Source organism: Camelus ferus, chromosome 17 (assembly GCF_009834535.1).
Source record: "Camelus ferus isolate YT-003-E chromosome 17, BCGSAC_Cfer_1.0, whole genome shotgun sequence".
NCBI classification, from domain to species: domain Eukaryota; kingdom Metazoa; phylum Chordata; class Mammalia; order Artiodactyla; family Camelidae; genus Camelus; species Camelus ferus.
Genome location: NC_045712.1, coordinates 34,696,234 through 34,708,706, shown reverse-complemented (window position 1 = coordinate 34,708,706; position 12,473 = coordinate 34,696,234). Strand labels below are relative to the sequence as shown.

The 12,473-nt window shown below is 48.8% G+C and overlaps 1 protein-coding gene across 3 annotated transcripts in view; it reads right to left on the bottom strand.

Annotated features, from left to right (window-relative positions):
• IRAK2 (interleukin 1 receptor associated kinase 2) overlaps positions 1-12,473 on the bottom strand; it is a 52,616-nt gene that overhangs the window by 16,448 nt on the left and 23,695 nt on the right. For all 3 annotated transcript variants that reach the window (XM_032458947.1, XM_032458945.1, XM_032458948.1), the window contains 6 exons: positions 11,899-12,039; positions 6,380-6,471; positions 5,555-5,749; positions 5,408-5,472; positions 2,910-3,024; positions 1,285-1,394 (listed from right to left, as the gene is read on the bottom strand). In XM_032458947.1, coding sequence (XP_032314838.1) covers positions 1,285-1,394; positions 2,910-3,024; positions 5,408-5,472; positions 5,555-5,749; positions 6,380-6,471; positions 11,899-12,039 — 718 coding nt within the window. The remainder of the gene's footprint in view (positions 1-1,284; positions 1,395-2,909; positions 3,025-5,407; positions 5,473-5,554; positions 5,750-6,379; positions 6,472-11,898; positions 12,040-12,473) is intronic.

The window sequence follows — 12,473 nt, the reverse complement described above, 5'->3', positions numbered from 1 at the left end:
AGCAAATGGGGATGGTGCACAGATGAGTCTGGCTGCCCCAGAAATGGCATTTGGTGGCCAAAGAGGTGCAGCCATCCTGATCCCCACGGATGTCAGCCCTCATCAGCTGCAGCCTGCCAAGCCCACAGGCTGCACTGGCTCCATCCCTTCCAAAGCTACTCCAACCCCCAGCTCTCGCCCAGGTGACTGAAGTCCACATGCTCAGATCATGGGGAAGAAGAGCAATAAAAACATCGTGGACCCAGTTATCTAAACCAAGGGAATGAACACTCTCAGAAATGACTCCAAAGGAAAACTCAAGACATTTTAAAAACTAAGCTACATGTATAAAAATATTTCAACTAACCCCAAGTGGTTTTTCAAAAGTAGACACTAATTCCAGTACCTGCCATTGGGAGTGGTTATGTAAATGCTGGGCAGACACCTTCAATGGAAGACTAAGAGGTGGCAAAAAATGATGACATGCAATGTGGGGAAATGCTGAGCATGTTTAAATCATGGTGGGGGAAGAAAATACGAGTTCGTAATGAAGTAACGGTGCGCCCTTAGGGCTAAGACTTCTGTGCAGGCAGAAGCTGGAAAGAAAACAGGAAAATGGAGGCCAGCCGGTGAGTCAGGGCAGTGGGGCCAGGACGACCTCTTGCTCTTTCACTTCCTTTTTCGCTATGATAATTGTGAATCAAATAAAGATAAGGGGGAAGAAAAAGACGAAAAGGCTCCCACTTGCCAAATGGGAAGAGAACTCTGGGCAAGTGTGAGTTCTACGGTTTCGAGGTCAGCTTCACCAGACCTTCTGGCCTTCTGGCATCCCTCCCATGCTTCCAGTCCCCAGACAGGCACCTCCTGCTCCTGGGAGCACGGTGCTGAGATGCGGAGGGTCACGCCTAACCCGAGTCACGGCAGGTCTCCCAGAAGACCCTGAGCAAGGAGCTCAAAAGCCCAGGGGGCCTGACAGACACGGCCCACAGCTCAAGGACCCAGTCCAGACCAGCTGCTGGAGGGAAAGTGAAATACAGCAGGGGTGCGAAGGGCTTCTCGGGGAAACAGCAGTCCAGAAAGACGAACGTGGAGACAGGCTGCTCATGTTGACAGCAATCAGACAGACCGCAACCCAGAAACACTGATTTTTGAGGCTGTAACAACAAAGAAGAGACCCAGGAAAAGCGAGGAGGGAGAGAAAGTCAAAGGGAAGAGAGATGGAGGGAGAGGAGCAGGACCCAGGAGCATGCACTGTCTCATCCCCGTGGCCCCGGGCCCTGGGCAGAGCCCAGCCCACCCTCTCACCTCTTGATGTTGCTGTGGATGATCTCTAGGCCGTGCAGGTGCTCCACGGCACGAAGCAGCCCTGAGCAGATGCTGACACGCCGGGGCCAGGGGAGGGGGTCTGAGCCATCCTGAGAGAAAGAAGAGGAGGAGGAGGAGAACAGTCACCTCTGTGCCTTTTTAAAGTCCCGATGGCGGGTCCTGGCTTCCTGTCTCCCCTCCAGCCCTCATGTCCTTTGCAACAGGGCTCGGCCATCATGGTTCACTGGCACGGTACCAGTTTTGACATCAGACAAATCTAGGTATAAATCCCAGCTAGGAATATGCACTAGCTGTGTGACTTTGGAGAAGACACTCAACATCTCTGGGCCTCCATTTCTTCAGATATAAAATAGAAATACTAATCCCTATGCTTTAGGGTTGTTTTAAAGACTCAGACAAGCACATAGGAGGCCCCTAGCATAGTGCCTACCGCACAGTAAGTGCTCAATAACCAGCAGCTATTTTATCATGACCAGCACAGTGGCAACTCTGGAATTTTTTTCTAGGAGGGGCTGGTTCGCTGAGGAGCTAGGTGGCTTGTGTTGGCACACCAACCACATGGGCCTTGCACCAATTTTATGAGTATTTGCAGAGATTTCATAAGAGCTGATGGGGACTATGAGTGGGTTAAGTTCTCCAACCTTTCCTCAGGTGTTGTTCTAAGACAGAGTCCTCAGGTGATATTACCACTTAAACTTTTCAGGTCCTATCTTAGGTCCCATATCCTCTAAGAACTGGCCATACTAATAGATTTCTTCTCCAAAACTCTGAAATCCGAAGCCCTGTGACCCCAGTTTAAACTCTAGCCCTGACACTTGTCAGCTATGTTCGTCTGGGTAAGTCACTTTGCCTCCCTGTGCCAGAGACTCCTCTTTTTGAAAATGTGGGAAATCTCTGGGGCTGTGGCAAGGCCTGAAGGAGAGGTGGTAAGCCACTATCATAGTGTCTTACACACAGTAAGAGCTCAGCAACGTTAATGATCATTACTATACTGTGAATAACTGCTTTGTCTGGTCCTTGCCAAGGGAAGCAATGATTCTGTTGTGGAATAACATTTTCCCCTCTGTTTCAGGATTTCATGGGAAGGAACTTTGTTTGTATTAAAAACTGTAATTTTAATAGGTATTACGCTTACATGGTGTGATACGCAAAAGGTACAAGAGTATGGAGTAATAGTTTCCCTCCCATCCTGTACCCCAGCTTCCTAGTTCTCCCTAGAGGTAGCCAGGCACCAGTTTCTTGTATCTTTCCAGAGATATTCCATAAATTCACAAGCAAATAGGAATTTACTAGAATAGCATTTTTTATTAAAAATTTGCCTCCACTCTTCCATACTGTTTATTCTTTTTCTTGTCCTATTGCATTGGCTAGCAACATCAGAACAATGTTGAATAAAATTAGCGTTATGGGGTACCTTTGTCTTGCTCTTGGCTTATATGCCTCTGGTCAAAAAACTTTTTAAATAGGTTTTTACCTGAAGATGTTTAACCAGATCTCCTCTATCCTGGCCCAGTGCCTCTCCTTGAAGGGCCTCTGTGAATGGCCTTGATTCTCTAACTGGGTGCTGTCTAGTTCTGTTCTTTGACCATGACCCAGCCCCTTACCTGATCCTGGAGTCTGTCCTGTAAGGAACCATTTGCCATGTATGGGTAAATCAAGCTGAAAAACTGTTTTCCAGTGCAAAAGCCCAGCAGAGGTAAGATGTTGAGGTGGCAGCATCTGAAATCAGGCATCAGTGCAGGAATGAGGAGTCAGACAGAAAGAATAATCAAAGACTGCTCCATTTCCTATCTTCTACCCTCTCCACCCCTCTGAGCCCACCAGTAACCTCTCTGGTACCAAATGCTCTGACCCCACCAGTAACCTCCCTGGTACCACATGCTCTGATCCCTGAGAGCTCAGCACCAGGGTAGACAAATGACAACTGCATGCCTTCAAGGAGCTTGAAATCAAAGAACTTGAAGTTATCCCGACTCACTGCTCTGCAGCACGTGACACCCTAACCACCTGTCTTCTAGAAGCAGAAGCTTAGAGGTTAAGGAACTTGCCCAAGGTCATGACTAGCAAGCACTGAAGCCAGGACCAGATCCCAGGTCTCTTTGACTCCCAGGACTGGGGTTCTTCCCTGAAATCCTCTTTTGCTGGGTTCTGAGTCACTGTTCCCTCCTGCCTTTCTGACTGCTTTTTCTTGGCTTCTCCACTAAGACCCTCCTCCTTTGCCTTCCTCTGAAACCTGAGTCTCCCCAGCTGAGCTCATCATCTTGTTTTACAAGCTGCTCCTCCAGGAATCTCTCACCTCTGTGATGAGCACCCCCAAATCTCTCATCTCCAGGCCCATCCTACACTCCAGACCTGAATGTTGAATTGCATCCCGAAACTCCAGTAAACAGCCAAGACTCAGCAAGTTCCAAACCTGCTTCTCCGCCCACAGTTACTTCCTCAGCACAGCGCACCACCATCCATTCAGTTTCCTAGAAACCTCCTTCCCTCCCCAATCCAGTTAGTCACCATTCACTGTCATGAATATCTTTCAGAATGCCCCCTTCATTCCTCCCCTCCTCTGCCTTGGGTCAGACCCTGATGGACTCTCCCCCGCACTGCAGCCTCCTGCCTGATCCCTCAACCCTGCTCCGCTCCCCCCAGGCCATCCCATAGCACACTTTCACACTCATTACAGCAATCTACACTTCACTCTCCCCACTGGACCATAAACCTCCCCAAGGCAGGGGCTGCACTCCCGAGAGCCGAGAAAGGCCCTGAAGACTCACGTACGCCAAATCAACCAAATCAACAAATGAAGGAGTGACAGCCAACTTAAGGAGGGCACGATGCCAGGGTAGAAAGGAAATCAGGTTTCTAGTCTCCATTAAGTGTGTGTGGAGATAAGTATGCGTATACATGTGTGTGCATGTGTATGAGTTCACACACATGTACAAACAGGATCAAAGAAAACATATCAAAATATTAATACAGTAGTAGTTACTGTGACATGTGATGGGAAATCAGTGACTTCTACTTTTTTTATAATTTTTTTTATTTCTTAAAATATTCCACAATCACCATGCAGTGCTTGCCCAAGGCTGCACACTGGCAGAGGAACGCAGACGGTGACTTGCCAAGTTGAGTGACAGCTGGTGTCCAGCATATTAGAGGTGCCCAGTATGTGTGTGTTAAATCCATCAGGCAATGATGGCAGGGCCAGGACAAGTGTCCAGGCCTCCACATATCCTTCCCCTTCTTTTTCCCAGTGTGACCTCCCTCATCCATCCTGCCACACTCTGTGACAAGGAGGCTCACTTTACTTAACCAGCCTCAGTTTCATCATCTATAAAATGCAGGCTTGAGGATGACTTTGGAAGGCCCCTATTGCTCAAGACCAGAGGTCAGTCAGATTCCTCTGCAAAGAGCTAGACAGTGAATCCGTTAGGTTTTGTAGGCCATCTGACCTCTGGCACAATCACTCCACAGCGCACTATCTCACAAAAGCAGAGACAATACAGAAAGAAACACATGTGGCTGGGTTGCAATAAAACTTCATTATTGACACTGACATTTGAATTTCATATATTTTTCATGTGTTATGAAATAACCTTTGTATTTTTTTCAACCTTTTAGAAACGTAAAAACCATTCCTAGCTGTCAGGCCATACAAACACAGGCGGGGCCAAGCTGAGCCCATGGGTCATCATTTGCCTTAGAGTTGGAATCAGTAAGTCTCTGCCCATCTCAAAAAATGGGATAAAAAATTTCCTCCCGCTGGAAGGAAGGAGCTAAGTCAATCAAGGGAAGGTTCTTTTATCATTCTAATCTATGTAGATAGTGGCTATGTGGAAAAAGCATGGACTATGGAGCCAGACCAACCTAGGTTCAAATTCCAGCTCTGCCACTTACTAGCTGTGTGATCATGGACAAGACACTTAACCTCTCTGTGCCTCAATTCGCCCATGTGTAAAATAATGTAGCTATGTTACAGGGCTCTTGTGAGGATTAAATGAGTTTACATAAAGAGAGTGCTTAAAACATACCTGCCACCTAGAAAGCAGTATATAAAAGTTAGCTATCATCATTATTAAACAAAGTATTTTCCAAAGGGGAGGCTTACCTTTGACAAATTTGTACTTCTGCCTGGAAGAATTTTTCGACTGATCCTGGCCCTGAGCAGGCCGTCTGTGGGAAAAGACAATGAAACATGAAAATTCAGCCTCAACATGCAGCCTCCACCCCTTCATGGAAACCAAGAAGTGCCCACCTCTCTGAGCTTCTTGAAGACAAACGGCGAGCTGTGCCCCTGTCCTCTGTAGATGTCAGCAAAGGTCCCCTCGCTGATTTTGTGGTTTTGGTTGAAGTTATCGGTTGCCTGGACCACATCCACCTCGCTCCAGTAAAGGCTGTCTCCATCCAGGCTCAAAAGTGTTTCCTGCTTAGGAATGGAGGTGCTGAAATCCTGGGAATTCAGGGGGAAGGGACCAATATTAATATGGAATCAATACGGAAAATATTATTTTCCCTACTACCTCAGGGAATCTTAGAACACTAGAGCTGAGGGGTGGTTTAATTTTTAATCCAACTTGGCTTATATCTTTATACCACTACAGTAGTAAACTATAATTTAAAAAAAAATTTTTTTTAATGAAGGAAATGGCCCAGGAAGGCAAAAGTGCTTAAGACCCACAGAAGCCACTTGTGGCCCAGGTAGGACCCAAGTCATTAAAAATTCAGGATAACTCAGATGCATTTCGGGTTGAAAAAAGGTTGGAGGGGAGGCAGTCTGTAAGCAAACGGCTGCTGTCACTAAGGTATTTGTGGGGGACGAAGGTATCGATTATCAGCTCTCATTTAAACACCAATAACGGAAAAGCTCATTAGAAACTTAAGTGCATCCTCTCCCCTCCCCGTCCCTGCTTTATTGAAGGCCGGCACTCTGAGTCTTAGAAGCTCAGAGTAATTCGGTGGGTCTCATTTCTCCCCCTCAGCCTGACCCCTGACCCTCAAACTGGTCTCAAGGAATAAACAAGCTGTATTTTTGAGAGAGAGTCACAAGCTGGGGGCTGTCACTTGGGGGTGGGGGATTTACCTTCGAATCAGATGAGGTGGGAAGGTCGGTTTTTAAGGAAGGAGGGGCATCTTCAGGAGGAGCCGGGAGGCTGGCTCTGGCTGGAGGGGGCCCTGGAAAGGAGGGACTGTGGGTCAGGCTGAGGCCGCTGAAGAAAGGCGGGAGGGTCCCCGTCTGGTCCCCCGACTGAGCCAGTCTGTCATTCACTCCACACTGTCAGTCATGATTGTTGCCATTTCCTGACAGCCCAGGCGCAGCCTACACACCGCTCACGTGTTACCCCGCTGAAGCCTGGTGACAGCCTGTAGGTTTGTCCCATAAAACATCCCCATATGACAGGGGTGGAGAAAGGGAGGCACTGGGCATGGCCTCCTGCCCTGGGCCACACTGACAGTAAGTAGCAGAGCTAGTTTCCAAATGGATATCCTGGCGATTTCTAACCCCTACACAGTCCCACCTCCCACACAAGCAGCAGAGGAGGACACAGGTGAACAGCTACAGAGCCTGCCTTCCAGAAACCTCCACGGAGGCGGGAATGGCAATAACCAGCCTCCTAGGGCACAGGCAGGAGAGGATGGCCTCAGTGGCTTGGGAAATGGAAGAGGGTTTCACAGAAGGAGGAATATCTGACCTGGGCTTGAAAGATGGCAAGCACTATGACAAGTAGGTATGAGGAAGGAGGGCACCGAGTCAGCGGGCGGGGCCCAAGACGGGCGTGGCAGCGGGAGAGCCTGGGGGGCAGTCACACCCCGGCACGCTTAATTAGCAAACGCTGACAGCACTCAGGACACTGTTCTAAATGCTTCCCTGTGAGAACTCACTGCGGCCTCACAGCCGTCCTAGGAGACAGGTGCCAGAACCATCTATTCTTCACAGGTGGTGAACCTGAGGCACGGACAGGTTACCTAACCTTTCCAAGGGCACCCAGTCAGCGGCTCCAGAGTCTGTGCTCTTAATCCCTTAGTGAATAAAGAAGATGCACAAAAGGGGATGGGGTATAGCTCAGTGGGTGAGCACGTGCTCAGCAGGCATGAGGTCCTGGGTTCAATCCCCAGTACAGCCATGAAAAAAAAAAAAAGATTCACAAGAGAGGGGCGGCTTGAAGAGCCGTTTAGGGTCAGGGCAAAGTCAGGTTAAAGAGGGTGACACTTCTTCACTAGGCACACGTGAAAATTAATGTGAACACTGAGGAGTCTGCTGGTTCAGAGCAGATGCAGTCTGGGAACGAGATGGGCCAAGGTGGCTGATCCACGTGGACGCGGACCTTGGCCAGAAGCCTCACATGTCACCGTATGGAAATACCCAAGTGGTCCCACTGCAGGGCTGGCCTCTGCGCAATGAGGGGCCCGGCTCTCCCCAGGGAAACTGGCTTTGACCCCAGGGTGGCTGACCAAATCCACCTGCTTCACGTATTTCCGGTTTACATCATCAGGAGAGGAGTGATTAACCTGGAACTCTGGCCATAAAAAAATTAACTCAGAAGACTGAAAAGCACACTAGGGTGAAACTAGAATCAGCCTTTCAAAACAAACTGGCAGCCAATAAAACAAAACTCAGCTGATACAAAGCCTGAGGCACAGAGCCCAAGAAGAGGGGCCACCCTCGGTCTCTCTCCCTCAGTCATCTGCTGCTTCTAGAGTCTTTGGGGGATTTTGTGGTTGTTGTTGTTTGTTTCTAGTTTCTTTTTTTTCACATTTTCCAGAATTGGCTATATTTGAAAGGACTACACACCCACACTGCACCAGAGAACCCCAGGACGGGGTGCTAACAATAAACACCCCTCCCCAAAACAGAGAGGTGCACACACACATTCACATGCCCCCTCTCAGTCCATCAGTCGCTACCACTTAAACTAAGCTACAGCTCGGACATGGGAAGTAAACCTTCAGCAAAAAAAGGGAAAAATAAAACCAGAATAAAAAGGGACAAGAGAAAAAAAAGTAAATGAAGCCAGCAAGGCACTGCAGACCGCCTACTGGCAGTGTAACTGAGCAGAAGCCCCGCTGCTCACTCAAATCCATCCGCACATCTGCACCCAGCCAGGCTTCCCGTGGTCGCTCCCCTGGGTGCGGAGGGGACACTGCCTTGCAGAAAGGCTCTCAGCCACTCTGCCCTTGCCCTGCCTTCTCTTGGCTTTGGCTCAATATCCTCGGCCTGAGTCACCCGAACTGTGGCCACATTCACCCATCCAGGTGTTAGCTGAGTGTCTCTGCTGCTCCGTGAGAAGTTACTTGATGTTTTTCTTTCAATCCACTCTGATTCATGGAGATATTTAGCCTCAAAATCCCCAGTTGTTTGTGCATGTGATAAATGTTTTTTCAAACACACATGTTCTCATGTACCACTGGGGCACAGGCTCCCCACTTGGAACCGCAGCCCCAGGCCAACCAGACTTCTCTTCTGCTTCTTTCTTCAAGTTCTGCCCCATCCACTCTCTCAACCCAGTGCTGGTCTCTGGGTGGGCTGCACACACGGTCCGCCCTCCTCTCCCGCTGCCCAATGACTCCAAGGTCAGTGCTAGCCTCACACAGCCATGATCCTCTGGTCTGAGTGATGTCTGGACTTTGCTCTGGAGGCTGCACCAGGCCTCTTAGGGTTGGGAGATCGCTGAGGTCTGCTCTTGTAACAGAGGAGGGCTACTAGAGGGGTGGCTGAGTCTATTTACCCCTGTGGTTCTGGGGGTGTGAAGGGAAAGGAGTGGGGTTTGTGCCAATACCGCAAGGCTGAGAAATCAGATTAAGAACTAGCCTTTGCTTTGTAAACACTCATGGAAGTCCTGGGTCAGGGAAGACACTGCTCTATACAAATGTCATTTCCAAAACACTAACAGCTAACCCTTCAGGTGCCACTTCCCACAGAAATCTTCCTAGAGTGTCTGCTTTCTCAAGCACTGAATCGTGTCCCGCTGAGTTGCATCCCTGCCGGCAGGAACACAGAGCACACAGCGGTGCTGTACCTCATTGAGGGCTTCCTGTATCCTGTCCTGTGGCTGGCAGTGGGTCTGCCTCTTCAGCTGCCCGCTCTCCTTTCTCGGAAGCAGACAGAACTGGGCTCGGGTCCTGGCTCTGTCATCCCTAAGGAGCTGAACTTGGGCGAGCTGGGCTTCATTTCTTTAGCTTTCTCAAAGGTAAAAAAAGCAGTCATTGTCCATGCTTTGTAGAATCCTTGTCCGGATGAAAAGAGATAGCATAAAGCACAAAGCTCGGTCTCCATATCAACAGAGTACTGAGGCTGGTAAAACTACGCACAGAATGAGCGGAAATCAATTCTGACGGCCAGCGCCTCCCCTAACGCGTCAGGCTTTGTGACAGTGATTTCAGCCACTCAGAGCCCTTTTGTCCGAATTTGGGCTTTGAGAATCTGTTTGAGGAGGTGCTCAGAACCTGTCCGTGGCTCATCTGTGCCTGTATCTCCTGCTCCAGGTCTCTCCCCACTTCCTCCTCACTTACCGTGAGGGTGTCAGACAACCCGCCTGAGCAGAATCCGGTCCCACCACTTTTCCAGCCGTGAAGCTTTGACAGGTTATGTCTCCTTCTTCGGCTATCGAGAGGTTGTCAGGCTGCTTCAGTGACAGCCGGCAGTCACCATTCCCATCTGTCTGCACCCTCCCCCGCAGCCAGCATCCCAGCCAGCCTCTACGTCCTCCACTCCGATGAGATCATCAGCTGGAACTCTGGGCCCCAGTGGAACCTTGGGGTTTTCCCCAGAATAGCTTTGGGCTATTTGATGAAATTAACAATTACATCCTTATTTTCAGTTCAGGCAGACAGACAGTCAACTTCCTGTCTCTGTCTGCAGATTGTATCTATCGTCTTGCCCTGTCTGGGCACATGTGCTCCCAAGGACCATTCAAGAAAGTGAAGGGTGCAAAGGCTGGCAGAGATTTATGATGTTTCTTTTAAGGAACCCTGAAGAAGCTGCTATACCTGTAGCCTCCTCCATCCTCACCAGCACTCCCCTAGAATTTCCCTATTTTATTATTATCTTTCCCTTTGGCCATCAAACAGTACCACATTTGCTTTAGGACCATTTCCCCTTATTTTCTGCTGATCAAGTACTGCCTTTTTCTTTTTTTTTTTTAAATCTTTAGCTACAAGAAATAATTCAGACTCCTTGGCCTAGAATTAATTTGCCAGACTCAACCTATTTGGGGTGTCTGGGATATTCCTAATATTGGTTAATATTTAATGAGCACCAAACAACAAGGTCCTCCTACAGAGCACAGAGAACTATATCCAATACCTTGTAATAGCCTATAATGAAAAAGAATGTGAATAGGTGTGTGTATATATATATATAATTGAATCACTGTGCTGTACACCAGAAATTAACACATTGTAAATCGACTGTACTTCAATCTAAAAAAAACATTTAATGAGCACCTACATGGTGCAACACCGAGATGTATGATTCCTTACCACCCATGATGACGTAGGTTCTATTAAGATGCTCGTTTTTTAGATGAAGAAATGAGGTACAGAGAGGCTAAGATGGTCTCCTGCTAGAAAGTGGCAGACCTGAGATTCAAATACAGGTTTGCCTAATGCGAAAGCCCGTGCACGCTCCTCTCAGCCGACACTGGCCCTGGTTCCAGGAACCGTGCCGATGGGCTGCGGTTTCATGGATTTGGGATCTTTGTCTCCACTCAGGAGGCTGCAGGAGGGCGGAAGGGAGGTGGGGCTCTGAGGGAGAGGCGGTGAAAACAGCATGAATAGCAGTTCCCCTTGGGGAAGTCACCCCCTGGCTGAGACCTCCCATCATTTGGCAAACAGTCCCGGAGCCCTTCTGCAGGCACAAGGGGATGGAGACAAACCTGAAGGGGGCGGAACGGCTTTGAGAGAGTGGTGTGTGCAGTGCTTGGGGACATAAGTCTTCAAATCACATGGCTTATGGATGTTACTTCCTACTCACGTGACCTTGAACAAGTCACTTTCCTGCTCCGGGCTAAGGAGCAGATCCACCCCTGGCAGAGGGGAGGAAGTGAATGGGGCTGGCGGCACCCCTGCGTGCCCCACCTCATGGCTGCGAGGGCACACAGAGAATATCACCAGGCTCCCAGCCCCGAGCCTGTGCGGGGCACTTATACCCGGCCCTGTGACACATGACCTGGGCAGGCTGTTTAACCTGTCTGTGCTGCACTTTCCTCAGTAACAACAGCACACCCAGACAGCTAACTGAGGATTAAACAAGTCAACATCTCTGAAGGGCTGAGAACAGTATCTGGCACATAGAAAGCCCTCAATTACTGAGTTTGTTTTCTTTTTATGACAATGGTAAGAGATGGTATATATTCTTTTGTTATCTGACTTTTTTTAGCTTTTTTAACTCATATACTGTGAGTATATTTCCATGAGTGTTTACATACCTACATCATTGCCAGTAGGACTTTAATGTTACCACCATCCATGATTAATTTTCCGATCTTCTTTCGTTGTTTCTGTATTTTGGTTATCACATGCTGAGCTAAATATCCTTACAGATGAAACACTTCCTTAAATAAATTTCCTTTAAATTAAGAAATTCAGTTTAATTAAAACTACCTGGGCAGGTGGCCGGCCTCATGGGCTGCCCCGTTTCCTGTTCATCCTCGGTGTTCCTTCCAGAAGCTGCCAAAGGCTTTTCTGGCTTCACAGCATCCAGGAATTCTGGGAGAGAAGACTTGATTTCAGGAACTGGTTTCCCTGAAATGAGATGGGAAGAAAGACAGCTATCATCATTCAGTGAAGTGGGTTAGCCATCAGGAGGCTGGGATTAGAAGTCAGAGAGCTTGCTCAGGGTCCTGGCTCGGCCGAGAATTCCCCATGGGCCCCCGTGAGTTGTTTCTCTTTCTGGGCCTTGGCCTTCCCACGTGTAAGATGCTGTGCTTGGACACAACATCTCCGGTGATGGGGCCAGTTCCAACATTCCAAGTCAGACACATCTGGCTTCCAATCCTACCAGCTGTGTGACCTTAGACAAGTCACTTTCCTTCTCTGAGCCTGTTTCCTCACCTATGAAACAGAGACGATCATTGTGATGATCAATGTGTGTGCTTCCTTGCTGGGATGGAGGGGAGAAAGGGCTCTGGACCACACAGCTTCTTAAACATGTGGGGAAGTCAAAGATCCCCGCTTCG